This window comes from Xiphophorus couchianus, chromosome 22 (assembly GCF_001444195.1).
Source record: "Xiphophorus couchianus chromosome 22, X_couchianus-1.0, whole genome shotgun sequence".
Classification (NCBI taxonomy): Eukaryota; Metazoa; Chordata; class Actinopteri; order Cyprinodontiformes; family Poeciliidae; genus Xiphophorus; species Xiphophorus couchianus.
Genome location: NC_040249.1, coordinates 12,977,788 through 13,005,520, shown reverse-complemented (window position 1 = coordinate 13,005,520; position 27,733 = coordinate 12,977,788). Strand labels below are relative to the sequence as shown.

The 27,733-nt window shown below is 38.3% G+C and overlaps 2 protein-coding genes across 6 annotated transcripts in view; one reads left to right on the top strand and one right to left on the bottom strand.

Annotated features, from left to right (window-relative positions):
- wdfy4 (WDFY family member 4) overlaps positions 1-17,116 on the bottom strand; it is a 53,121-nt gene extending 36,005 nt beyond the window's left edge. The window contains exons 1-24 of one of the 5 annotated variants that reach the window (XR_003594164.1): positions 16,900-17,116; positions 15,825-16,082; positions 12,019-12,130; positions 11,210-11,334; positions 10,969-11,097; positions 9,555-9,744; positions 8,995-9,184; positions 8,046-8,206; positions 6,743-6,975; positions 6,535-6,668; positions 6,206-6,312; positions 5,898-5,999; positions 5,238-5,428; positions 3,650-4,365; positions 3,436-3,529; positions 2,700-2,914; positions 2,521-2,624; positions 1,709-1,913; positions 1,548-1,624; positions 1,247-1,465; positions 972-1,150; positions 650-881; positions 219-370; positions 29-140 (exon numbers count right to left, since the gene is read on the bottom strand). Coding sequence is in view for 3 of the 5 variants with exons in the window: in XM_028007228.1 (XP_027863029.1) it covers positions 29-140; positions 219-370; positions 650-881; positions 972-1,150; positions 1,247-1,465; positions 1,548-1,624; positions 1,709-1,913; positions 2,521-2,624; positions 2,700-2,914; positions 3,436-3,529; positions 3,650-4,365; positions 5,238-5,428; positions 5,898-5,999; positions 6,206-6,312; positions 6,535-6,668; positions 6,743-6,975; positions 8,046-8,206; positions 8,995-9,184; positions 9,555-9,744; positions 10,969-11,097; positions 11,210-11,334; positions 12,019-12,130; positions 15,825-16,082; positions 16,900-16,920 (4,258 nt within the window). In the remaining 2 variants the exon portion in view is untranslated. The remainder of the gene's footprint in view (positions 1-28; positions 141-218; positions 371-649; positions 882-971; positions 1,151-1,246; positions 1,466-1,547; positions 1,625-1,708; positions 1,914-2,520; positions 2,625-2,699; positions 2,915-3,435; positions 3,530-3,649; positions 4,366-5,237; positions 5,429-5,897; positions 6,000-6,205; positions 6,313-6,534; positions 6,669-6,742; positions 6,976-8,045; positions 8,207-8,994; positions 9,185-9,554; positions 9,745-10,968; positions 11,098-11,209; positions 11,335-12,018; positions 12,131-15,824; positions 16,083-16,899) is intronic. The other 4 variants (XR_003594163.1, XM_028007228.1, XM_028007226.1 and 1 more) reach the window with 4 other exon arrangements.
- A 3,182-nt stretch (positions 17,117-20,298) lies between these two features.
- Positions 20,299-27,571, top strand: LOC114137668 (putative ZDHHC-type palmitoyltransferase 6). The gene is made up of 10 exons (XM_028006427.1): positions 20,299-20,608; positions 21,048-21,183; positions 22,017-22,127; positions 22,207-22,339; positions 22,533-22,711; positions 22,799-22,872; positions 23,000-23,162; positions 23,259-23,341; positions 24,485-24,675; positions 24,758-27,571. Exons 1-10 carry the CDS (start codon positions 20,449-20,451, stop codon positions 25,244-25,246), a joined length of 1,719 nt encoding a protein of 572 aa, XP_027862228.1. The 5' UTR covers positions 20,299-20,448; the 3' UTR covers positions 25,247-27,571.
- Positions 27,572-27,733: the final 162 nt, after the last annotated feature.

Sequence of the window (27,733 nt, the reverse complement as noted above, 5' to 3'; positions counted from 1 at the left end):
GAACTTTTCAAAATCTTATCTTGCTTACCAAAACGTCCAACCATAGCAGCACCTATGGTGCGAGCTGTACCACTCAGGTGCTTGCTAATGTTTTGAAGGAAAAAAACAGGTGTTGAGTGATCTCGAGATGTTATCCCCATCTGTAATTACATAAAATTACTGTTATTCTTCATGACAACAACAGAATTATGTTCAGAAAGGATTCGCCTCAGCTGTACCTCTTTCGCAATGAGTCTGCAATCCACCTCATTGTAATCCTCTCTAATCTGCACCACATTTGTTAAAGTGGAAACTGCAGGGTTGATGCCAAAAGAGACCCTCTCCTCATAAACAAGTCTGAGCAACGAAGACTCGGCATTCGGATCAGAGCCTGGAAACAACCGCTAAACATGTAACCATAACACCAAGACAGGTTTGGAAACTACAATGTTCAGTTGTTGATCTTGTGCTGCATTTTTTCTAAAATAAATGTACATAACAGATAAACATGAAAGTAACTGATTAGACTTGACTGTCATGAATATACACAAATATGCCTTCTCACTCTATAAAAACTAAAAACAAAGCACATTTAAAGATTTTAACTTCGGGTACTTCTTCAAAATAAACAAATGACTTGTTTCCGATCTCTTGGGAAACACAGACTCACCCATGTTACGCAGAGCCAGGAAGTTCCCTAGGTAGGCAGTGCCTTGTGTGTAAACCACAGCCACAGTCTCTGAGCTCAACACCTCTTCAAACAGGTGGCAGGGACCCACACGCCACACCAACGCTGCATGATCTTTCCACATCGCTGGAGTCCCTATCAGTCCATACACATCAATCACAGCTGTGGGGTCCATGGAGACAAACTGACCTGGGAATGGCTGAATATACTTCATCTGAGGAAAACAGGTATAATGAAATTAAATGATGTAAAACACTAGATTCATTTGTTCAATTATCAGCTCTCTCTCACGTCTCCCATCTACCTTTCCTGTTCCCACTGCCTTTCCATTGAAGTAGGCTGAGGTCAAACAGCTTTTCTTCACATCTTTGGCCATGACGACAGCCAAATGGTGCCACTGGCCAGGGACCAACATGCTGGAGCAGCGGAACCTGAGCGACGAGGTCAAAGAAGTCGGAGAGCAAACTTCTGGCTCCATCATATCTGAACAAAAGAAACAGTGAATGGGTCTACTTGGGCTTCCTGACAGTTCTGACAAATAAAAAAAGACAAACAAAAACCAACTTCCGCTTCTCCTACCTAGGTATGTGAATGCTTCCTCCTCTGTGGAGATGACCAGACAGCCATCATAGGCTGAGAAGGAGATTGACAAACAGATATACTGTTGTTCAGTTCGCGACATGTGGCGGACCACTGTCAGCAGACGGATCGGGTGGGAGTCACAAGCTGAGCTGAACCTGTTGATCTGGAACCAGCAGGTAAATGACAGGCCGGATGTTGGCGGAAAGCCTCTGCATTCTTGAACATGAGAGAGTATTTAACATTTTATATATCACTAGATAACACACAAAGTAGTTCAACAGTGTGAATTATTAATTACCTCCTCCAATTCCACCAGTTGCGATAGAATCAGAAGTCACGCCTTTCACCGTGGCTACAGAGGGAAGGAAAAGACACCTACAAGCAAACATGACATTAGTTAAATGATTGATTTTCTGCTGCAGATCTTATTGCAACTACATTTTTTTGTAAACAACTCACCCATATCCACTCTCGCTCATATCAAACTCTACAAAGGCAGGTGAGGAAGACACTCTGTGTGGTCTGAAGGTGCGTGGTGCCGTCATGGAAACCAGACTGACAATCTGGTGGACAGGAATGGCAGAACCGAATGATGTCGAAGGCTGCAACAAGCTGAAGGACCGTTTCAGTGTTTTCCTAGAAGATTCAGCATCTGTGTTCTCATCTGGTTTAAAGAAGAGAAAGTTTAAGGAGGGACCAGATGTCTGCAGGAGCTCTGAGAGGCAAGCGAGAAAAATTGTTTTTGAAGAACCCATCTCTGATGTAGCCCAATGTGATTTGTTTCCTTAACAAATATCCCTGGAGTTTTCTTGGTTATGAAATGTGTATTTGGTTTTTATTAAGATTAAAAGTGAAGGAACAGTTATAAATAATCCCCTCAAGGACAGATATTAACGCAATGACCTAACCTGCCTTGCACGTAGATACACAAACCTTAGGAAATACAGAAAAAAGGGAAATTTTTAAAAACCCAGGTGTCCAAAAACTTTCATACAAAAGACTAATTAGACCACGTTTATTTTTCAGCGTTTGTTATTCTGCCAGATGTCGAGATGAGTACAAAGTGCAAAAGACTTCCAAATGTTTTATTCAAACAATCTCAGATTTTGTTCAAGAAAAAATATCTGTGCATTAAAACATACTTTAAGGTCAAGAAAAGACAACTTTTTGTCAGACTTAAAAAACAGATCAATGACAGAAATATTTTCACTTGCCTTTTAGGCCTTCTAAATCTTATACAACAATCATTTCATTTTAAGTGAAATGTTTACCCTTTGAATGTGATGCCTGAAGTGTTGGGTTGTTTTCTGTCTGAACCTGTTTGGATGTTTCGTCTGCCAAACACATGAGAGGGTCTCCTAAGCACAGGAACTGTCTGAGAGGATGTAAATACAGAAAACTTCAGCACAAACACTCAAACATTAAACCATAGTAACAGGCTGTGTCTCACCTGAACTCAGAGTGCGAGATGGCCTGGGAGGAGAGCTTCTCAAAAATCCGCGTCACAGGTAGATGCAGATGGTGGTTGGGAGACAGCAGTATGCTGCGGCAATGAGTCAGGAGAGTGGACACCAGTCCCCCCTCACACATTATCTGTCGGTTTCGCTCCGATTTGACCATAGATAGGATGTGGTGAGCCAGCGAGCACTGCACCTCCATAGAGAGCTGCAAAAAGGAAGAAAGACTGAATTGAATTCAAGCCTTTTTGCAATTTTGCAAGTTTATTTTATTGAGTGTGCTTAAATCAAAACTAAGATCCCTTAAAACTAACATTCAACAAATTAATTTAGACTTCTTGTCATTTCAACTGAATTATTTTTAGGTAATTTTTTCTCTCTTTTTTTTGCCTGTCAGAGTGTATTCAATTGTGTCATTTTTGTAACCATGTTTTGATTACTGCTGTATATCTTAGTCAGCTCCCCCTTGAAAAGAAGTTTTAAATCTAAATGAAACCTTATTGGTTAAATAAAAAAAAGATCATTACATGTTTGGTTAAACATTAGAGGAATAAGCAAAACTCCTTAGAAACAATATTGCCCACATAACTGGAGGCTTTAGTCAATCATGCTACAGGCCAAGCTGTTTACAAATGAAACACCTGATTTCACATTTAGTTCATAATTATTTGTGTAAATTAGAAGGACTGTGTTAATCGTATCTTATTTAACCAAAGCTACCGCAGTTACCTGTGGGTCTTCTGGAGCAAACACATGTGGGAGGAGAGTCATGATCACTGTGACTGCTCCTGGATGAAGAATAACCTGATCACATGTGAATTTACTGTAAAGCATAAAAATTAAATAAATTATTCTCAATGTGACATTATAAACAAGCAGTCTTTGTTAACCGCTTGGTTAAAAAATACAACATATAAATTTAAAGGAATCTAGTAATATCTACCTAAACTGGGTCACTGTACTCATGGTGGGACTGCTGGGTGCTGTGTTTTTGAAACTTCCTAGTTTCTCCTCTGTGGACTGTGGACCTGAACCTGACAGAACTGATGGAGGTCCAGAATTAACTCCTTCATGTCCTTCTGGTCCATGTAGTGTCTTGCTATTTTCGTCACAGTCTCCATCAGACTCTTGTCCCAGTTTTAAGGCCTGAGGAGAGTAGGTCCCTGTGGCAAACTGGTCTAGATAAGACAGCAGCCGTATGCACATCTGAAGAGCGATGGGCAGATTTTGCTGAGGTGAACCGGAGCAACTCTTAGGAGCTGCCAAGGCTTCTGCCAGCTCAACAAACTGAAAAAAACTTGAAGTCTGGCTTTCATCTGACGTCTGAGGGCAGGAGCATTTTTCTCCTTCCCACTTTTGGCCTTCAGTATGGAAGCAGCCCAGTTGGAGAAGAGCATCTGAGAGCCTCTCATAAAATCCCTCAGTTTGAAAATGGTGAGCATTTACAATGTGAAGATGGACAGCCAGAGCCATGATGTGCAGAATGAGGAGAAGCAGCTCCAGCAGTTGCTGATGCCCCAGAGTCTTCCACACATCTCCATTAGGAGGATCAGACAGAGCTCCCTCCATGTCCACCATCAGAGACAGCAGTCCACTGAAGCCTCCTGCCTTCCTAAAGGCGTCCCAGGTGTTGGGGTTCTCCAACACTCTCAGCACAGACTAATGAGACAGAGCAATGGACAAACACAGTTACAACACATATGAATCAAGCAATTCATTCTTTTGGTTGAAAAAGAAATTTAAGAAGACTAAGCTTTTCTCTAAGTCTTGGCTCGTAGCGTATCTTCTTAGTCAATTAAAAAAGTGTCATGAAAAACAGATGAAACATACAGATAAATCATAAATCATTTCTAGTAACTAGTTTTTGGTTGTGAACAAAATCACATTATCTTTATTGAATTTGGAGAGCTAATCCATCAGGTAGGTAATGTGCGAGACAGAACGCAGGGAAAAATGTGATTAAATGAAACTGGAGTAATCACAATGGCTCTCAACACTCGCCAACCCAGGTCGTAGCCAATCTGATTGCCACCTGCTATAACTGCGTTAGCACGAAGAGTCGCACAAACATTCAGTCCAGCTTGTGCAAGTGTGCACACGCGAAGACAAGAAGAGCGTTCATGTGTGGGTGCTTCTTTTGCTGGCATCTATAAAAATGGACACATACAGTAGGTGTGTAACTTAGTTAGGCTTTAATGAGATCTTTGTCCCATTCACTGATCCGATAGAGGTGGTAATCTTCAGAGCTACACAGCACAAGGCTGCCGGCCTAATCAAATCGGTTCAGAGTTAACAGCTAAATCAGTTTTAGCAAATCAATCTGCATTTGTCTGTAATGTAATCAAAGTCCCACATGCTCAGAAAATAAATTCACAAGCTTATCATGCTTTAAGTGCATTACAAATTGTTACAATTGAATGTGGACCGAAACTGCATTTAGAGCTCAGCTGAGATCTCCAAGCATCTGAGTGCGTCTGGATAAGTGTGTGTGTGAGCTGTCATCTCTGCTTGTCTGTGCATGTGCTGCATACCTGCAAGAGGTCCAGCTTCAACCTGAGCTCCTGCTGCGTGGAGGAGCAGAGGGCTCCGACTGCTGTGCTCATGAATTCGTCTGGGTTGATTTCAGCGAGCTGCTCCAAAATGCTGAGAGTCGGACCCCGATACTGATCGTCATCCAAGAAGATCTTTATGTAGGGCACCATCCCGAGATCCCGCAATGAAACTAGAAAACACATGGAAAACACTTGAATTAAAAATGACACATTATTATATGTAGATGAGAAAAAAGATAAAACATGAGATAATTATTTACACTTTAATGGATTAAAAAAACCTAAAGGGCATACAGAATGCCTCTGCGGATAAGATTACTTGTATTTATCTGTATGAAAACAATAAAATAAAACACAGTTACACACAGTAATTTGTGCTCACCTGTACAACTCAAAACTCTGTTAAGCTGTATTAATCAAACAAAGCTGTTTATAACTAATAAAATAATAAATCAATAGAAAAATAAATAAAATTACATACATTTATATAAGCAGATAATATAAATGAAATGAATGCAGCAGGATTTATTTCAATTTTAAGAAAGCTGTATACACTTTCATGAAATATATCAAATCCAAAATAGAACTTCATACATCTATTAAAAAAATGTCTGAATAAAATTAACTGAAACAACATACCTGTATTTTTAATAGATCGCAAAGTAAGGGTTGAAACAAGTTGAAGCATGCATGTAGTGAGCTGTCTCTCATTTTCCTCCACAGACTGCAGCTGCAAAGGATCTGAAAAGAAAAAAGGAAAATTCATTTAAAAGTGCGAGCAGTTAAGAAAAATTACTTTTGGCTTCAGTTTATAATGTTAAGAGACTTTCACATCTTTAGTGAGCTAAAACAAGTGTGGATAAGCTTTTTTAATATTTGTGTATAAAAGATAAATATTTAGCATGAGTTTCAGCTGTTATGTATAAAGATTACATTAGAAACATTACCAGCCTTTCTCAGGATCTTAGCCCTCCTGCGAAGTTCTCCAAGCAGCAGCTCAAGTAACCCCCAGTCACATAGAACCTCTGTTAGCATAGTGCTGTGTACAATCATTCTACAAAAAAGGAGAAAGAGACGGCTTTTACTATACCTATAGAGAGATAACAACAAGGAGAAATAAAATACTTTTCCGAGGATAACTTCATTCTACTTTACCTGATTCAAAGAAAAAGACAAAAATCCAGACAAAGAACAAACTTGTATATATAAAAAAAAAAATTCTATTCAAATACAGTATGCTATTCTGTAAATCCTGTTAAAAAATTTAATTTCTCACTTGTGAAAACACTGAACTGTCACCACATTAAATTCTGTCCTTGCTGCTCCACCGGTCCCAGCCCAGTTCTGCTTCAGTACACCTAGCAGCGCTCGCAGTGTCTCATGGGGTATATAGCTCAACTTAAACACCACCTGAAAGACAACAAGGTGGTTAAAACAAATCATTTCAAAAACTAAAACAAGTCATTCATGGTGAAAATCCATACCATTTCCAGCATAGAAAAGAAGATTTTCTGGACAGGCAGCGGTTTACGGCACACACGGGTCGCTAGTTGGGCCATCGATTGGACAGTCCACTCTAAGAGAAAAAAATTAGCCGGGTCCTTCTCCCAGATTGTCTGCAGGGTTCGAAGCAGCTGACAGCAGAAGTGAGAATCCTGGGAACGCAGCAAAGAGGCCTGCAGCAGGTGGAAGGCAGGAAGGTTCTTTACTGCCAGACCTGGAGATTTTTAAATGTATTGTTAACTTTTGCTTTGTAAATAAGTTTCAGGTTTTTTTAAACTGATAATATATATTTCACTCTGGACTGATATGCATCTCTTAGATTGGTGTGATAACCTAATTCAACCTGCATAATACCAATCCATGCTCAGACAAACTTCTTCTGTAAGAGTTTTCTCTGATAAGGTCAAACAGCTAATATTACAGACAAATACATAAGGTCTTTATAATACACAGCATGCAGGATCAAAAAGATGAGCTAAGTTTTATGTGCTCTGATTGCATCAAAACAAACAGATTTCCGGCCATAAATGCAAAGACTGTATTATAATCTGCCCTAATAGCATTTGTCTGGTGCCTTGTCAAAATATTTAGAAAAAGTCCTACATTTAACGTGCAAAAAAACAAACTTTTGCTTGTAAATAAACATAAATCTATTTAATAATGGGATTCATTTCCACTCTTAAAACTGTATCACGTTAAGTTTTTAAAAACAGCACCAGGTCCCTCTGCTGGAAACAGATCTGCTCCTTGATGTGATGGATAGCTACAGAGCGGCTCGATCTGTGTATGTATATTATAAACGCTCTATTTATGAGTGCTGGATGGAAGTGTGTGTGCGTCGATGATAGATGACTGGCTGCTGTAGGCCAGTGGTGAATGGATGTGGGGCATCCTAACAGAGTTAGAGGGGGAGCCTCCACTTCATCATCCCAGACATAATCACCTCAGCTTCCTGTTAACTTGAGGGAGGCTGCAGACTGCAAAGGGGGCAGCGGTACGGGGAGAGAAGAGTCAGGGTCTGTGGGAAATCAGCTGAGGGGGGTTGATGCAGTTTAGGTGTATTATACGAGGGCAAAAGTGCAAAGTAGGGATGAAGTCTGTGGTTCCTTTGAGTAGGCTTCCCCCTCCCTGAGTCCATCTTTGCTGAGCCATGCATGTGATACTAATTACATAGTAATTTGTAAGGAGTAGTTCATAGTTTATCCTCATGAAACAAGCAGAGATAATAAGATGGAGTTGGCAAGAGAATAACAATAGAGAAGGTCTTAGAAAAACTTGACCAACCTTTAGTGAGTGGCGGATCGAACTTGAAGCCTGCAGGCTGGGGATTGGGCACACAAAGAGCCACTTTCAGTTCTGCTTTTCCAAGGAGAGTGAAATCTGCGATCAGAGCCAACAATTCGTCCACCGGCTGAAACTGATCCAAGGGCACGCCTTCTTCACAGCTTATTATTGGAAAGTCAGGAGGGGAAAAAGACCAATTAATAGCAAGGATGAATAAAAATGTCATCATTCTAACTCAGGATGCTGACAAATCTGTCTGTAAATAACTGCACATTTAAAACGCAATATACCAATTAGTTCTTTCATCTTGATCTTGCTGTCTACTGCAGTGCTTTGCAAAAGCATTCCCTCCCCTTATCATTTTTAATTGCATTTTTATATGTTCAAAATCAAAACCTTCAGGGTAATTTTATACTGATAAAACCTCATGATTGTGGTTTTATTTGCATGTTTAAGACTAAAATGTGAATATTTGCAAAAGCTCAGTCAGATTGGATGGGAAGCATCTGCAGTCACAACTTTCTGAATGTTTCGGTTGAATTAAGTTCTGGACTTGGACTGCTTAACTTTAACCCATAAATATACTTTTATTGTGGTTCTGGTTATGTTTAGACTCAAGTCTTTGTATATTCCAGATTTCTTCCAGAATTGCCCTGTTATCACTTCCATCAATCTTCTGATCAACTTCACTGTTGAAAAAAGCTTCCCAAACCATTATCTTGCCACCATCATGTTTTGTTTGGAGATGCTGTGCTACCTCTCTGATATTAGCTTGTGTATTCTGTCAGTTTAGGTAGACAGCTACATTTAATGCTTAAAGAGTGTGAGTGCTTCTGCAAGGCACTGCATAGCTTAGTTAGAGAAACAAAAGCCTGATTATTTTTGTGGAGTTGATCTTTTTTTAAAATTCCATTCATTCCTCCTTTCTGTCTACAACATATAATCTTACCGTTTGAGGATGTTTTTCAGGGCCTTGTAGCCGTTGTTGGTGTCAAACTCAGTAAAGAGAGCTGGATTCAGGTGATAAGTGTCTCTTACAAAGCTAAACACAGCCACGGCCACCTCAGCTAGCAGTGATCCTGAAACTTTGGCTTTGATGTGCACCAGGTTCTGGATACATATTCGAACACAGTTTTTGCCTTTGGAGAAAAATGCAAAAACGCAAAAATTTTAAGCAATAATACATTTCATTAGGCTCCTAAATATTATTCCACATAAAAGGGCTGAAAAGTTAGGAAAATAAAACATCAAGCTGGAGTGGTTTCATAATAACCTTCAATAAAAAAGACAAAGTTCGTGAATGAGCAGATTTAGCTACAATATATATGTATTCATATGATATAATATGTATGTATTCAGAAAGGTTACCTCACCTCTAAAAGACACCAAGCACAATAACATCCTTTTTAAATCACATATTTTTATTCAACTTTTGTCAGTTAACACCTAACTGACAATGAATAAAACAACAAAACATTACGTATCATCATTTGTTTTTGGTTAACTTACGTAATAAACTTGGAACCGTTTTGTTTGTTGGTACAGAAGAGACAGCTTTGAGAACGCATGACGCCTGGTGCCTCCACTGTGGACTGGTCTGATCGCATAACGATGTGAGTCCGATGATGAGACACTGCAGCTCCTCAGTCTCTACCAGCTGTTCCACGTTGTGTGGGTACTTGGAAAGTTGAAGGAAAATCTGCAAAAACATATGCAGATGGAAAAATATTACTAGGAAAGTACAGCAGATGTCTGTGCAATATCCAGAGAATATATTTTTAAAAATTGTGTTGCACTGTTAGAATTATGAATTTTTGAGGTCCAGCTTGTAAAACCCAAGCAAAAGTTTTAATTCCAACATAGAAAATTGGACTTTCCTGAGCCCAAATTTGGAATACAATAAACTTCGTATTCATTTTAAACCTGCATCAGCACTGTCAAAATTGCAGAAATAAACTATTAATTGGTATTTCTGATGTTTCATCACACAAAAACAGAAGTACACATCGTACTGTATGCTATCTATGAGAGAATATTCCTTCAGTATTTAAATGCATAAGTAAAAAAGAAATGTATAATATTGATAGTTTGCATAAATATCTTTATTTATGCTAAACATATTTATGTTTATAGATAGATGGTAAAATATTTGTGCCATCTATCTTAAAACCAGAATATTTTAGGTGTGATCTGAGTTTGAGACAATTAAACAAAACAACAGTACTGTTTAAAACTCTAAAGGCCTCCCAAAAAGAATAAGATTTTGTAATTTTGACCTATTGTTTTGAATCAGTTAATAAAGTATTTAAAATATGTCTTAAGTCAAAGGATGAACCTCTGTTCTGTGGAGACAAGGAAAAAATAGAAAAGAATAATACTATAAAAAAACGGCAAAAACCTTTCAGTCAAATTTGTCCTAAAATAATGAAGGAAGTTAAAAAAGATTAAATGAAGAACATTTGTGGTCCTTAAATGTATTAAGAGCAGAAGGACAGTACATCAAAGATGTAATTGGACTTGAAGGATTCACTTTCTTTCATGTAATCCACCCACCTTCCTTTGGAAAACTGACCTTTGGGAAACAACATGGAGCAGTAATAATTTATCTCTTAAGTTTTTGATTTAGAGTGATGCAAAACAATGGTACAAAAAAATTACTTGCACCATTGTGTATCAAGTTACTTTTATTTCTTCGTCATCTGTAGAAAAAACCCCGGTTTGGACGTTTTGTTCACTAATTTATGTTCATTTTATAGTGATTGAATAGTAAAACCATTGTCTGAAAATTAGTAGGAAAGCGTCATAAACCTGAAGAAAAGCTATTGGTATTACCTAAGCAACTGTTGATAAAGAAGATAAGAAAAATTACTCGTTTAAAGTGGAACATATACAAATGATGAGTGTCATTTCACTGCTTACTGACCTGTGTTAGAGGCTTCTGGAAGGTCTGCTCTATGGATGTGTTCTCCTTTTTTGCAGGAAGGCACACCAGCAGGTACAGACATTTCACCAAAGCAGCAGGCAGCTCTGGGTTTAAATAAGATAATATTTCCTGCAAACACATAAAAGCAAAGGCAACATTCAGAATGGATTGGGGGTTTTTTGTTGTTGTTTTTTTGTAATTTATCTGTAATAACAGAATAGAATTGGTGTGCATCACTTACTGCAGAGTCTGATGTGAGCAACAGAAGGGACTTTAACAGGTGCCACCCAGAACATGTCTCTGCTCTACAACTTGTGTTTCCATCTGGTCTATTGAGGAAGTGAACGACCTCTTCACGGGCCTGCTCTAAAAAAATAAAAGATATTCAGCAACATGAAACCACAACAGACTAACGCAAAACCAAAAGGCAGTGGGGCTCTAACTTTAAAAAGATTTTCTTGACCACAAAACTAAAACAAGTCACACAGTTACACATAAATTAGTCATTATAAGGGAATAAATTAGCATGAAAGTTTAAAACCTTTGCATGAACAAGACTTTATTTTAACAAACTGGTACTCAGAAGAACACAGGTAGTTATTTCAATGAAAGTCATATAACATTGTAGAAAAAGTAACTTTTATTTTCTTGTCATCTGTAGACAAAGCACCAGTTCGGATGTGTTTGAGCAGCTGGATCAAAAATTAGGACACAAGAGTTAGTTTTTTTGTGTCAAATATTTACAACAAACAAAATTTCGCCTTTGTTGAGACATGTATCAAAAACAGAACCAGGCACTTCCCTAAAGAACCTTACCCAATCTATAAACAAACTTGCACAAATACAACCCACTAAAGTGGATCTGGACAGAACATCATTATGAAACTGAAAAGTTGCAAGATGGTCTTGCTCTTTATTGCTGTCCATTTTCAAAATTATGACTGACATAGAAAGATTAGAGGCACAAGGGGAAAATAGAGAAGCAGGGAGAAAGACCCTCTGCTTTGAATTACCAGCAGCGCATCTGCTGATATGAACACAGGGTAGTACCTGCGGGTCGTCCTTCTAGCCTTTTGTAGATATTATGTATGACAGAGTCAGCAGTGAGAGCCGCAAGGCCCTTTATATCTGCACCATCAACTCTGGCGCCTTCTTCACAAACCTGTGATAAGAGAGGAGAAAGCACATTAGAATAAGCCACTAAAGACATTCTTGTGAAATATGTAAATACTTCAGTTCTTTATTTCTGATTTCTGTCATTGGAGTAGCATACTAGTCCACATTGTAGCAAATACTGATGCAAGAAAAGAAAAAAAACTGGTAATGTTAAACTTCAAATCATAATTTCAGTGGTTTTGACAAGTGAAGGCTGCTTTAATGTATTTGTCTTGTCCCAAACCAGGTGGTAAAATCAGCTAATCTCAGTAAAAAAAAAAACGAATGACAACCAGCATGGTGTCAAAATTTATTAAAAATGTGTTTAAAGAACTCAGTGGAATGAAATTCCATGGCCGAGCAGCTGCATTGTGGGTTCTGCTGGAGTGTGGCAAGAAGCTTAGTGCAAAGGGGATTGTGTGCATAACCATGAAGGCTCAGAAAGACCTGTGAAGTGAGTTTGGTGAGGAAGAACTTGACCACCTGACCTTAACTTCATCAAAAACATTTAGGATGAAGTTGAGAGAAGAACACAGGCAACTTTTCATTACATCTTTTTATATTTCCAAAGTAGTGTCATGTTTTTTTGTTTGTTTGGTTATTGTGGTATGTTTTATCATGTAGTGAATTTTGAATTGCCTTGTTGTTTAAATGTGATATACAAATAAACTAGATGATGATGATGACCACCTTCCTTAGTGTTTATTTTACAGACTGTCAAATTGATTTAGAGTCTGGAGAATTAAGAGTCCAACTGAACCCTTTGTGAGGCATTGCTAAAGCCATTTCTGAGTTATTTTTGTCATGTTGCGGACAGAAATCTTCCTACTTCTGAAGACTGTTATTAAATTGTAGAGGGAAACTTGGTCATAAACATAGCTGAGATGACTGGACTGCTATGTGTCATACTGATGTTCACATAAGTAGTGACTGCAAAAGTTTCACAGCAAAGCATTCCTAGAATAACACTTTTTTTCCACAGTACATCATCTTGACATGCCCATTCCAGTTTAACATCCACTGACCCATATATGAACAGTTACCAAAACTAAACTTTAAAACAGGGCCTTCTTCCACTGCAGAATGGCTCAGGCATAGTGCTTAAATGTGCCTCATAGTTGCCTTAGTATTTTAAATTACTTGTTATCACATTACCAGAATACTCAACAAACACCAACAGACTGTATGTTTTAATAAAATGTCATTTAAAACCAGCACTAACATGTTCTACAATTTCAGCTTCAGCCAATGAATTACCATTATTCTCCAGGTAGAGCACCTTTAAACAACCCTGCACATGGAAAATAACCAACAACCCTCATGAGCCGGCAACCATATGATATGTCCCCCCCTACAGCCAGGTGTCATTGTAATAGGATGTCTGTCAGTGTCCATAATTAGCACCCAACTAACTGGTGTCAGGGAATAGCAGTGGTGATCAGAAGTTTCCACACAGCTATTATTGCAATGAATGTCACATTATTTTTAAGCGTGGGGGAGCCGTTTAATGTGGCCACAGTGTTTGGCTAAAAGGGGAAATGACATACAGTGAACCCTCGCTATATCGCAGTTCACCTTTCACGGTCTCTCTGCTTCACGGATTTGCATCGTGCATTGTGTTCTGAATTCTGATTGGCTAAACAGTCTCTCAGCTTCTTCTCTACCTGTGTGTCAATAATGTTGCGGTTTAATATGTACACGTACGTAAAACAGCTTGCCAATTTCAAGAATCTTTTTGCCCAGAAGAAAAAAGAGCGACAACATCTACCGATAACTATGTTCTTCTCTCGAAAAAACACACCTGCACAGCGGGCTTTAGAAGAAAAAAATGCTACAGAGCGGAGTCAGGATGCAGGATGCAGCATCACTGCTCAGTCAGAAGAGCAGTGAAATACATGTGAGTCACTATTTGTCCTACTGTAATTTGTTGTTTTTTTTCATAATCATTTTTCATTTTCTCCCGTTCTAATCCAATGACTTGGGTCGCGGTGTGGCTGTGCTGATCTCCGCAATTTGAAGCCTTCAGTTCGTATTGATGATTAAAATGATTATTTTACAGTACAGTAGTTATTTGTAAAAAAAAAAAAAAAAAATGTTTATACAGTACTTTTATTTGTTAAACAAATGCTTGGGCCTTTAAAAAGGTTTTGTTCTTTGGTTTCAATGTATTATGGAGTATTTCATTGTATAATAATTGTAAAAAAAAAAAAAAAAAGGTTACTACTTCGCGGATTTCGCCTATCACGGGTTCTTTTTGGAATGTAACCCCCGTGAAATACGAGGGTTCACTGTAATGAGAAAGAAGATTATGTGGAAATTTTGAGGCTAGATCACAGCATATTAGCATGAACATTAAAGCTTCGGTCTAACTGGGTCATTTAATAAAAAATTACCCGAATCATAGAGTTAAACAATTTTAACAAATGCTAGCAATTGTATGTAACGTTCTGAATAAAACAAACAAAAAAAACACAAATTCTCTGCATTTAGGAAATCAAGATCATTTTGGTGATCCTAACTGACCTAAAACTGAAAACATTTCATCTAATGTATGTTAAAACAATAAGATTAAAAAGATGTAAGGTTAGGATATTAACACTTAGAAACAATTTTTTAGAGAAAACACAAATAAGTATTTACTTGTGCAGTGAACCTTTAACCTTCTCAAAGGTTGTGTGTTGTATCCTTATTCAGTAATGCGTAATTTAAATGCCTAATTAAAATGCATAAGCTAGTGTAATATTCATGCAGAGTATGAATGTCTGGCTAGCACTATAAATAGGTATAAAAAGCTGACAGTTCAATCTCTTAAATAGTTTCTCTTGTACATTTACAGTTTCTGCAGTTCTCGAACAAAATGTTTTCCAATAGGTTTTCAAGAAGCTGGCGAGCAGGTACAAATATGTCTTTGAAAAGCACATTTAATGGCGTTTGATGACCTGAATATATTTATTTAAATTGGTCATTTTGGGAAAAGCACAGTAAAACAGAAGTATTTATTAGATAATAAAGAATTCATGACATCCTAAGTCGTCTTTGTAATCCTATAGAAAGATATTAAATTACGCTGAATTTGCTGTTCTTAAGAGAGGCCATAAAATCAGGTCAAATCTCTGGTCATGAGACTTTTTCATTCACCAGTGCAGACACAGAGCTGCACACAGACCAAAGGCTGATTACATCTGCATGTGTAACACTGGCTCAGCAGTGTTACATATGCAGAGATGGAATTACCATGAATCTAGGAGTGAGGGAAAAAAACAAGAGTGAGGTTTAATTTAGCTGTCACTAAGTTTGAGCAAAGAGAATGCTCTGTTGTCACAGCTAATCAAAGGTAGACCTGGAGCTATGAGTGTAATGCAATACTCGTATTTCATATGACAGAAGTTTGTCTCAAGTTTGCAGAGAGATATTGTAGAGGTTCAGTACAGGCTAGTGCTGAAATCAGCTGAAGGCCAAGCATCTAATGCAGCTTCTTGGTATTTTATGTGGTTCTGGAGACCCAGTTGTTTTGTGGCATCCACTTAACCTTTTGAAAGCTAAGCTAATAAATGTTGTCTATCCATTTAGATAATATAAATTATTATCTAGTAGGATTCTTTTTCAGAGTAGCAAAAGAATGAGTCACATTGTTGACAAATATAATGGTTTGAAATGTGCAAACAGGTTAAAATGTGAGACCAAAGATGGAGACATTATACCTGTGTGTGGAGATGGAGGATTTTAGGCAGGTGCTGCTCTAGTTGCTTCAAACGATGATGGCTGGTTTTGTGGTCTTGGCTAGAGTACGTGTAAATCCCCAGCGCCTGTAGCTGCTCTCTGAGCACCTGAAGGAGCTGAGGGTTTCCAGAAGAACCCTCCACCTTCTCTTCTTTCGCCTCCACCGATACAGATAACTCGCCCGAAACACTCAGCTCTCCTGTTTCCTTATTGATCCTCTCTCTCTTCATAGTTTGGTCCTGGAGAGAAAATATGGAGAAGTCTTGAAAATGTTTGTTCTATTTTTAGGTGCCACGAGTTTCTGTAATATTTGGAGATACACTTAATCATATTTCCTTGATCTGTCTCACTTCCTCATCTGAATTTGTCCCAAACCGAACCTCTTTTTCTGCTCTTCTCAGCACATGTTGGAACTGATAAATAAGATAACAAACTGGCTTCTGGCAGTCATGTGCCATTCTTATTCACAAAGGTGGCCTCTATGAGGAATCAGCATGCTGTTCCTAAACCTTAAATATCATTAACACCAGTAAACCCTAGTTCTAAAAACCCTCTATTTTGTCCTTTGTATACCAAAGCGTCCTAGGCAACTTTTAACAAGGATCATTTGACAACATTGGTACAGATTGTGTTGTTATCCCAGTGTGTCGTTTAGTAGAAGAAGAAGAATACTTCCCTATGGGTGCCAATGTGAGCTTTACACTACATGAACAGGTAAAGAGATTTGGAGACTTGCTGCCAAACAGATTTGGAACACTGTTTCCTCGTCACATGGTATTACTTTGCAACTTTTCTATTTAAGGCAGGATTATGACCCACAATGATGGGAAATTTGTACTTAAGAGGTAATCTGATAAAATGCACCAAGTTAAAGAATGTGAATAACAATTTTTTAAAGAATCCCAGTAATAACTCATTTCATATACATTTATTTTTATTGTTTTTGGTTTGTTTTATGAATCAGAAAATGCAAGAATGCTGCGAAACATAATAACTGCATGACTGATACACATTTCACAAGAAAAACCATTCATGAAACTGACAGAAAATCCTTACCTGTAGTTGTGTCAGAGCCATAAAGAGGCTTCCCGGCTGCTAAAGAATCAAATCATATGTGTTGTGTTTTTCCGAAGGAGTGAGTGGTCTGCCTGTGTTCCCATGTCAGGGGAAAGACATGCCAGGACCTGCTATTGCATGACGAGTAACGCACGCCACAAGACCCTGCTGCGGAAAAGCACGCCCCTTTCTAATCTGCACTTAAGAGACTTTGAACAAGCACTGTAACTTGTGTCAGCTGGTTCAGGTCATGTGCTTTCTCACTTCCTCAGAGAAGCAGAAGTGAAAGACTGTTGCTTGGCTGGTTGGATGAGGCCCTCCCTGCAAGACAAAGAGGAGCTGTTGTTTTTAAATGCTTGCCATGTCACACTTTAATGAGTCACATTAAGATCTAATCAATCACCAGAGAAATCAAGAAATACAACACACTTCCCTAGCTTGATGTGAAACTGAATACTTTCTTCTGAAACAATTTTGACTTCTAAGTTGGTGTGACAGACATGATTTACTGTAGCTGAGCGTGTATTTTTATCTGTAACACTTTGCATAGGAGCTCTAAAGAACGAAACTGTTACCACAGATCTTGAGCAACAACGACATGTCTTGCTGAGAGGACTTTATAAACTTATACTTACTGATCACCTAAAAGATCAGTAACAAACTTGGTGAAAAAAAATTGTAATGTTTAATTTTCAAGCCAGGGCATGTAGATGACATTTAACAGTAACAGAAAACATTTCAACTGACCTAGATTTGGATCTTGTAAGAAAATTAGTGAATTTTGAACTTCAACGAAACAAAAAGTGACAGAGGAAATGTGAGTAAACAACGCCATCCTGTGGGTAGAAATGATACACCAGTCTGACAATAAATAGACTGAAATAGTGTCTCTTAGACTTCAAGCAGGTAATTATTACTGAAGACACCTTGTGTGGCACAGGCTAACCTTGTTAAAATCTTCAGGGGATATTTTCTAAGGGCTGCACAGATGAAAACCTTCAGAAAATGGGCTCCAAATGTCAACATTTTCTAATATTTGGACAAACTTCAGAGCACTTAATGATAAGGTTCCCTGATGTTTGATTTCAGCACTGACACCAGAACTTCTAGGATCTATCAAGAAATGTCCTGCAATGGTTCGCTAAATCCTGCCTACTAATTTTATAATGTGGCCTTCATAGTATTTTCAGTCCATATGGAAAATACTTCATATGGAAGGTTTCTTAAAGTTTTCCTGTGGGTTTGCACCTTATAACGAGACCTTCTGTGACCATCAGTAAGATCTCTTTAAATTCCCTACAACACTCAAAATCTGACCATCCCAGGGCCTTTAGGAAACAATCCTTAAATGTTCCTGGGAGGTTCACAGTGAATTTAAGGCATAAGTGCTTTCTGAAAGTACCTACTGCTGTCACACTTTGGAGAACTTTTAGGTAACATTCTTTGACAATTACTTTACAGTACGGTACATTTTGGCAGAGGTGTGACCAAGTCACTGTGTTGCAAGTCTCAAGTAAGTCTCAAGTCTTTGTCCTCAAGTCCGAGTCAAGTCTCAAGTAAAGACAGGCAAAAGTCGAGTCAATTCTCAAGTCAGGAACCTTTAATTTCAAGTCATTTCGAGTCGTTTTTATTTTATTTTATTTTTATAATTTGCAATTATACAAAAAATTCAAATAATAGACCATTTGTTTGTTTTAAAATATGTATTTATCTCAAATGATAGAACATGTGTAGCTGAACACAAAGTATAAAAACATTTTTAAATTGGACCACTTTATTGCCCAGTTCTGTTAAACTTGATATTCAATAAAAAAAAAGACGAAAATGCTGACATTTCCACAGCACAATACAAAGAACCATAACAGCAGTTTTTTCCTCTTTTCTCTGACCTGCCAAAACAATATATTGTCAATATAATTTCCCAACGTAGATGTCTTCAAACACACCAACCATCCTTAGATGATACTAGACCCGGCTCATCATCATGATGGGACAGAGAGACTGTTCCCTGTGTTCAGGTCCAGAATCTGCTTTCTGTTCCGGAGCCCCGCTCACTATCCACCGGCTTCCTGAGCTAAAACGGTGCACATTATTTGTGGAGGCATTTGAAGGACCGGATTTATGGTAAACAATCACCAATTTAACCCGGAGTACACATGCTAACACGAAGTTAGCTAAAGTCAGCTATCTTACAGCAAAAGAAAAGCGCCACCTACCGATCTTTGTGAAGCTTCAAATGCCGGACAAAGTTGGACGTCGTGGCATCTCCATCCGATATTCTCTTCTTGCATGTTTTACAAGTTGCAGTTCGTTTTTTAGTCGAAAGTTCATAACCTACGTAGCCAAAAGAAATTACTCGCGGAAGCATATTCGAGCGGTTATTTCGTATTTCGTTCCCTGAGCTCTGTAGCTTTGCCGCGTTTTTTTAAACGTCCAAATCCTGTTAATTTGATTGGTTGTGCTGCAGCTACGTACACATACATACATAAGGAGAGAGGAAAACCATAGTGACGGTCTGCGCATATTGATACGGAATGAGTGAAATTAATTAATGACGCCACTTTATAAATAATGTGTTTTAAATTTTAAGACTTTGAGTAAAAAATATCAAGTCTTTTCAAGTAAACAGCTTCAAGTCGAGTCAAGTCCCAAGTCAATGGCATGAAAGTCAAAGTCAAGTCCGAGTCTTTGAGCATTTTTTCAAGTCAAGTCTCAAGTCGTGATTTTAACGACTCGAGTCTGACTCGAGTCCAAGTCATGTGACTCGAGTCCCCACCTCTGCATTTTGGGAACTTCCAGGCCATGCAAAAGTTCAAAACGATTAAAAAGTAACCTTTATGGGACATTTAGGAAAGGTTCACTCACCTGTAACGTTGATTTTTTTTTATTTTCTCCTTAGCACTTCTTTACAGAAGATGACTCTATAACTCGGCAGGTGTAGATTAACAGAGCCATGTTTTTGTCCTAACAACTTGAGAGGGAGTCAGTTAAAATGACCTATTTAATTTGCCCATTACTGAATGTTAGAGAGTCTGAGTTCACAGAACCACACCTGCTGTTTCATTACAAATGTTTGCTTTTCAAGCTGTTTAAGTGAAATAAACCCCTCACAATGAGGGGCTGGTGTCGTGGCTAACCTTTTAGAAGCTCAGCAGTCCGTCTTTGTAGTTTGTGATACATAATTTAAAATGTGTTAAAATGTAAGTAAAAGCATGAAACATAATGGCTTTCACTTTAACTACTACTAAATTGATTCTATTCCATAAGTGAACCGAAATATGCTGTTTAGGCTGTTGTTTTCGTTTGCATGTATCTCATTAGCATAATAATGTATACGTCATCTAGTGCATAGTGATCTCAAGCTCAGTAGCAGTAAGTCACGTGACCTGTTTCAACCAATGGGGGGCTTAGGGAGCGGTCTACATTTAACACACAAAAAAAGATTCTGGGTGATTACGAGGAAAGATGATCCTCTGTTTCGCTTTGCATCGTGATGTAATGGCGCGTTTTTTGCTGATCTGATTTCAGTGTCGTTCCATTTTCAAGCCGATGGAAATCGTGGAGGACAAATTTTGTGCCCCCATCACAATGCATGCGATGCCTCTGTGCACCATTAGTGGTGGAGACATATTTGACTGTATACAAAGAGGGGATGTTGAACAGTGCATACTCTTCGTGCAAAATGAACGAACAATCCTCAAGCACAAAGGTAAGGTAACATTAGATGCAGTGTAAACTTAAAATGTATTAAATCATGCATTGCTTTGAATGAGGAAGTCACTTTCTTCTGTTTTTCTGTCAGGAGGGTTTAACCTCTTCCTTATAATTTCTAGGGAAAAAAATACTTTTTATATCTGTGTGAAATGTCTGCATAATCTACATTATAGGTTAGGACTACTACACCAACACAGCTGTTATTTCTCACTGTTAACTGCATGCCTGGTGGTTCTCCATGTGTGATTTTGTGATGGTGCCAGGAGGAAACCCAACTCTGCTGTAGTTAACCTGTATGATGTTCTGGTACCGGTCCTGTGGTAGATAGATGGACAGCACAAACTCAAACTGAACTAAAGCATGCTTAAGTCCATGTAACTTCAGTGAAGAGGGACGTCTTCCATCCTGACTGTGATGTGCATGTGTTTATTTAGGCTGGGGTGGATTCAGTCCTCTTCATTATGCTGCTCTCCATGGAAACCGCTCCCTTGTAGACTTCTTCCTCAGTTCTGGTGCGGACCCTAATATGACGTGTGATTCAGGGCAGACAGCTTTTCATTTTACCTGCAGGTGAGCAGAAGCTGCACCCATTTCCTTGCAAACGTTTTCATACCTGTTGATCGTTTTTCACATTTTCCAGTTACAATTACAAACTTAAGTGTATTTTACAATGATTTTATATGATAATCTATCTCAAAGTAGCTCATAGTTGGGAAATTACAGATTCAGTTTTTTTTTTCTTGTAGGTGGTACACTGTGTAGGGAAGACCTCAAACAAGCAAAATAAGTTTTTCTGGGCACATGAGACCAAAACTGACATTACTGGCATTTGCACAAAATACATATGTGTGACCGGAAATCAGTGCAATCTTGAATAAACAAAACCTTTATAACATTTGAAGCGAATGTTGTCAGACGTTTCATAGAAAAGATTAGTGAACAAACTATCTTGAAGACCAATGAAAATACTAAACATATGAGATATGTTTAGTATTTTCAAAACAAAAACCCAAGATGCACACAAAGGAAATGATAAACATGTAGAAGAAGATGCTCTGGTCATATTTTTGCAGTACATGCAAAGTACTGAACATTAACTTCAGCATAACATTCCTGCAGTGAAATCGTGATGGTGACCATATCATGCTGTAGGCCTGATTTGTCTGAGATGATGGAAAATAAGAACATTTGATAAAAACCTTTTATACTATCAAGTAATTTTTCCATCTCACCTCTATGAATTTTGTTGGGGTTTTTTTTTCAATGTAAAACTTTCAGGTTTGCAGTTGTAACAGGACAAAATGTCGAACCATTCAAGCGATATGAATCTTCCACAAGTTGCTGTTTTTACCTTCTCAAACGAAAACCCAGGATACACATATTTGCATGTGCTCCATCAACAGGCAGGGAAACATCTACAACATGCATAAAATGATGCAATATGGTGCAGACTTGCGGCTTGTGGACTTGCAGGGCAAAACATCCATGCATCATGCAGTTACCGGGGGCAACATGTAAGCGGAAGAAACGTTTCAGAACAAATAGTTTTTATTTATTTTTTTGTATGCTCTAACTGTTGCTCACCTCTCTAAGAGTCGCTGTGCACTATCTGTGGGAGACAGGAGTGTTCCGATTCTCTGACACGGATATGTACAAGGTGACGCCTCTGCATCTCGCTGCATCCACCGGCAACATTGACATGATTCGCTATTTGCTCAAAGATCAGGTATGAAATATTCTAAATTTACACAGTTTTAACTTTTTGCTCTGATGTTTGTGCTGTAGCCTGTGATGCTGCAAATTTAACATAATTAAAACAAACATTAAACTATAAATATATAGCATAAAAATTTAACAATGTCAGATCTTCAAGCAGTGGCATAAATTGTGGGGGTGGGGTTATTGGTTTTCTTGTCCAGCGGTGTGTTGTGAACGCAGTTGACCAGCAGGGAGCAACAGCGCTCCATGTTGCTGCAGAGAGGGGTGGAGTAGAAGTGTGTTGGGCTCTGCTGCAGAAGACTGGCTGCATAGTGCTTCATCAGAAGAACTACAGCGGCCTCACACCACTGGATCTCTGCAAGCAGGGCAAGACATTCAGGTGAACAATATGTAAAAACAAATGAACCGTTTTTGTACATTTCTTGAGTTCTTGGTGCTGATTAAAATCTGCTTATGATGTTTTCAGGCATCAGCAACTCAGCAAACTGTTAAAGCAGTACATAAATGAGCCAATACATCACAAGCCCAGAGAGTCTCATGGTACTTATTATATTAGTTTTATTGTAAGCAATGAACAACAAATATTGCTTATGGTAGTAATAGAATTCTACCATTAAACGTCCTTTCTCTGTGTTGACCCATGTGTGCTTGTGCTATTTCTCTCCAGGTCTGTACTATTGGACCCTGTTTTTTCCATTTCTAAGTGGAGCTGCCATCCTGCTGATAGCTGCCATGTTTGGAGGCTATGGAGGCCTCATCTGTGCGTTCCTCTTCCCATGGCTGGCTAGAAGCATTTTCACCCAGTACTACCGCATGACCACATACCAGAGGTATTTGCATGTAAACTACAAACTATCAGCATGTAGGTAACCATACTGCATTGTTTGTGTCAACTCCCAGTTGACGTCTCCTGTCTTTGTCTTTAGGCTAGCTAATCCAATATACTTGGGGACACTGTTGGCTGGCATCATCCATTCCCTGCTGTGCTTCTACGGAAAAATGATGCCTAATATCCTTAAAAAAGGGAGTATATTTAGGTTTATTCCAAAAGCTTCTTCTTAGTTATTTTCCTGTTTGTTCTGCATGAATTGTGCCTTAAGGATTTAGCACTTTCTCTGTGCAAAATTGATAATTGATCTTTTGGCCAAATTTTGAAAATGGGAAAGCCCACAGAACGTGTCGTACATAGAAGGCACATGTGGGATATCCATAAGTAAGAAAATAGCTGCTTGCTTGGACTTGTTCATTAGACCAATATTTAGATTTGGATTTGGAAAATATCTACAAAGGCTGGACCAGGACCCAAATTTATCATGAAATGATGAGCAGTGGAACTCAGAAAATGTCAGTAGGATGGCACTCTGCTGAGTGCTCACGAATAACACCCATTTTATAAAAATGGCTTTTCTTTGCTGCAATAACAAATGTGACCGTATTCGCTATTCTCTGACTGGACTTCTACTTGAATTATGTGCTTTGATTGACAAAGTAGTATATACAGACTTTTCAGCATCAAATGTACCAGGTGGGTTTGGCATGAATGTTTAGAAGCATCCTGTCTAGCACTATTAAGTATGGTGGAAAATCTGTGATAATGCAGACATGTTTCACTTCTAAAATACATTGAAGTCTTGTTGGATTTCATGGCATCATGAAGTCTTTGAAACACCAGGATATTGTTTAATAAAAATTGCTTGTAAATTGAAAATTACTCAGTTTTTCATATGATGGATTTGCCAGAGATAAAAATTATTCTTGTTCTATGGTCATGGTCTGTTTTAGTCATTTTCTGACACTCAGCAATTATTTCTTCAAATAAGTGTCTACTGACAAATACAGCGATTTTTTTTGTTCTTATTGGAGACTCCAAGTCCCCAGACTGAAATTCTAGAGAAAATCTGTGGGGTGAGCTCACAAAAAAAGTGTAAGAGAGGACAGAGGAGAATCTCTGGTTTGTGTAAAAATTGATTGTCAAAGAAAGACTCTCTGCTCTGTATGCTCCATATTTATGAAATGTAATCATAGAAGAATAACTGTTGTTCTTTTGGCAAAAGAGGTCTGAATAAGTGCTTCTGTGGTGAAATATATACATATTTGCAAACTACTGAGCTGCATATAACAAATAAGTAGTTTTATCCTTGACCTTGCGAATGTGTGTGGCCCATAAGCACTTTGGCTCAGGTGTCCTTGCTCCACTTCCTCATACTAGCAAGTCTCTTCTACAAGGTTCTGACTCAAGATCCCGGGGTTTTAGACAGAGCAGATGCAGATCCCCGCTTCTCCTGCATTGCTGACCTGGTGGAAAACAACCAGAGCCCTCACAGGTTCTGTCCATACTGTGAGGTAAAACAATCTGGACTTGTAGCTGACATTGAATCTCTTCTCTGTTGCTTTGTTTCTTACCCTGCCCCTGTGTTCCTCCCAGCTGTTCCAGCCTGACTATACAAAACACTGTAAGCTGTGTGAAGTGTGCATTAAAGACTACGACCACCACTGCCTTTTCCTCAACCGCTGCATTGGTCAGGGTAACCACAGACTCTTCCTCATCTTCATCCTCTCCATGGTTACCGCCCACCTTCTTTTTATCGCTTCGGGGGCAAGTTACCTGTATGGCAGCTCGTCTGAGTCTAGTCCCAGCTTCTCACTGTGGCTCACGTTGTTAGGGGAGGAGTTCTGGGTTATGGCTCTGATTATTATGAATGCACTGACGCTCCTGTGGGAGGTGTGGCTTCTGACAGAACAGTTTGACGCCATCGGCGCCAGAACAACCACCTACTTCAGACACAGTGAGGGCACTGCGCAGCAGAGGTCACTGGGACAACGGTTGGTGGTTGTAGCAGCCTTTCTCCTGGAGGGACGTCGATCTGTGGGTGGCAGACAAATTACAGAAGACAAAACCGCCATAGATATTTAACACTGCCAGTTTGGCCCATTTAAAGCTGTCCTGTTGACCTTAGTACTGTTTCTCATGTGCAGATTTAAAGCCTTGGATTGTTCCAACACTGTACTGACAATGTTTCCCTCTTTCCAGTGCCATTTAATATTTTTAATATAGGATTTTCTAATAGTAGCTGAATCTGTCGTACTGGGAAAAACGGATGGCATGAATGGACCAGAAACAGAAACCAGTAAAATTAATTATTAAGCAAATTTAACCAAACTCATGCATGATTCAAAATATGAAAGCAAAGAAGTAATAAGGAAATCCAGAAGGAACTAGCAAACTGAAACCTAGAATCTTCAAGAAACACAAGAACTAATGATTGCATCTCAACACCTTATGCATTGCATCAATGTTTTGAAACAATAAATGCGTTATAACCATGAAAGTCTGGATACATCTGGGAAAAATGAACAGATGATAAAAAATGTATATACAGAATTAGTTTTTCATTTTATTACCAAAAAACTTTTTCCATTCATCATTCATCAATTTGAAGACATTCGTTCTTGTCTTTTGGTTTTGTTCATTCATTATTTGTTCATTAGATTTTCCTTTGTTCATTCCTTCAGTATCTCCATTTCTTTTTAGTTTTTTTCTTCTGTATTTCTTCTTTGTCCTTTCATTCCTTTGTTCTTTCTTCCTACCTTTTTCCATCCCCACTTTGTTCAAGTCCTTCCTTCCTTTTTTCTCTCTGTAGATGAAGAGGGTCCATTATGCAGGGTCCATATTTCCATGATGACCATTGTAGAATCATCTGCCATACAATCAAGGAAAGTTTTGTATTTATACTTTTAAAAGTAGACTAAGCAGAACAAATATCTCTGGAAAAGTATGTTTAGAAAATATTGCATTTATTGAAAAAAAGTAGATTTACCAGCTGACATGCTGATTGTGGTTTACCAAATAACTAACTAAACATTTTTAGTGACATTGTTTACAGGTACTTTTAATGTAATTTTTATTTTTTAAAGAAGGTTTTTATATGAACTGTTGGGTAAACTCCAGACCAAGATGCACTAAGAGACGTCTTTCTAATTTCATCTGCTTCAAGACTTTTCTACCCTCACATTTTTTATTTTTTTTGCTCTGGCTAATGGGACGTGAATCAAACACTCATTTCCTACATGTCTCACAGGACCATATTTCCAGATTATAGATGATAGTCCCCACACCCCTCAGAGACTGGTGTGTCTGGACTGTGTGAGTGGCTACGTCACATACGCTGATTTAGTGTCTGCTGTACTGCCTCTCATCCATGTGAAGTGATGAAGCTGAGCACATTTAAGACTGAAACCAAGTACTTTTTATAGTATTTCTCTGTTCATGAATATAGTACTTTGTCAAAGTATTCCTATAACTTGAATGTTTGGGGTTTTTTTTCACATTTTGTCAAATTACAGTCACAAACTAGATTTCTTTATGGAGATTTTATGTGATAGAACACAAACTGTAAAGTAGAAAGTGTATGTTTTTTTCTGTTGTTATTGGTGTGGTGTGCATTTTTATTCAACTACCTAAATCTTTATTTTGTCAAATAATTTTTCACCTATAATTACATGTTCAAGTCTTTTGGTACATGTATAGCTTTGCCTTTTTAGAGCTTGACATTTTTGTCCTTTTAAAAAGTGGCTCATTCAGATTGGATGGACATGTCATCTGTGAGCAGTGACCTTCATACTATATCACAGATCTTTAGTTGGATTTACTTCCAGATTTTGAGTGGGCACCTACAACGCGCTTAGCATCTTAGATGTATGTGAACAGCTACCAACCTTTGTAAGTCGCAGCCTGTAAGAGATTTTCTTCCTGGATTGCTCAGTAAGTGGCTCCATCAATCTTCCCATCAATTTCTGACCAACTTACTTTTTCTCTGTGAAAAAAATGATCACCACAGCATGATGCTGCAACTACCATGTATTATGGTGGTGGCATAATCTCTAGAACTATCCCTGTCTTAGTGTGTTCCTGAGTCTTCAGGAGGAAAACACTGTCATACTTTTCAGGAGTTTGTCTGCAAAACATTTTGAAAATGTATAATTATTCCACTTCATATTTGTGCTCTACATTGTGTCAGTCTGTTACATCACATTTAATTAAAGTAGAGGTTTGTAGTTGTAACATGACAAAATGTAAAAGTTCTAGTTGTATGAATACATTTGCAAGTCGTTGACAGTGCAATGTATTTTCTCATTTCAATATTGTGCCTCCTGTGTTTTTCCTAAATGACTGTTTTATTTATGGTGATGTTTTTTATGTGATAGAAATCATGTTTATTAAAATGTATTGTTTTTTAAATACACTTTGTTTCGAGTCTGTCTCATACTTGGTCAAACCTCTCAAATGCTAGACTCTCCTTTTGAATTGTAAAGCATCAGGAGGCAGAGCTTTTTTTTTTTAGCTCATCTGGAGCCAGGAGAAGTGTGCAGTAATAACATCAGAGGGAGAAACCCATTATGT

What these genes read in the sequence shown, in the direction of transcription:
- LOC114137668 (XM_028006427.1), top strand. Translation starts at nt 20,449, where the DNA reads ATGGAAATCGTGGAGGACAAATTTTGTGCCCCCATCACAATGCATGCG. An exon ending in AACAATCCTCAAGCACAAAG is followed by an intron (nt 20,609 to 21,047) that starts GTAAGGTAACAT and finishes GTGTTTATTTAG; the next exon opens with GCTGGGGTGGATTCAGTCCT. An exon ending in GCTTTTCATTTTACCTGCAG is followed by an intron (nt 21,184 to 22,016) that starts GTGAGCAGAAGC and finishes CTCCATCAACAG; the next exon opens with GCAGGGAAACATCTACAACA.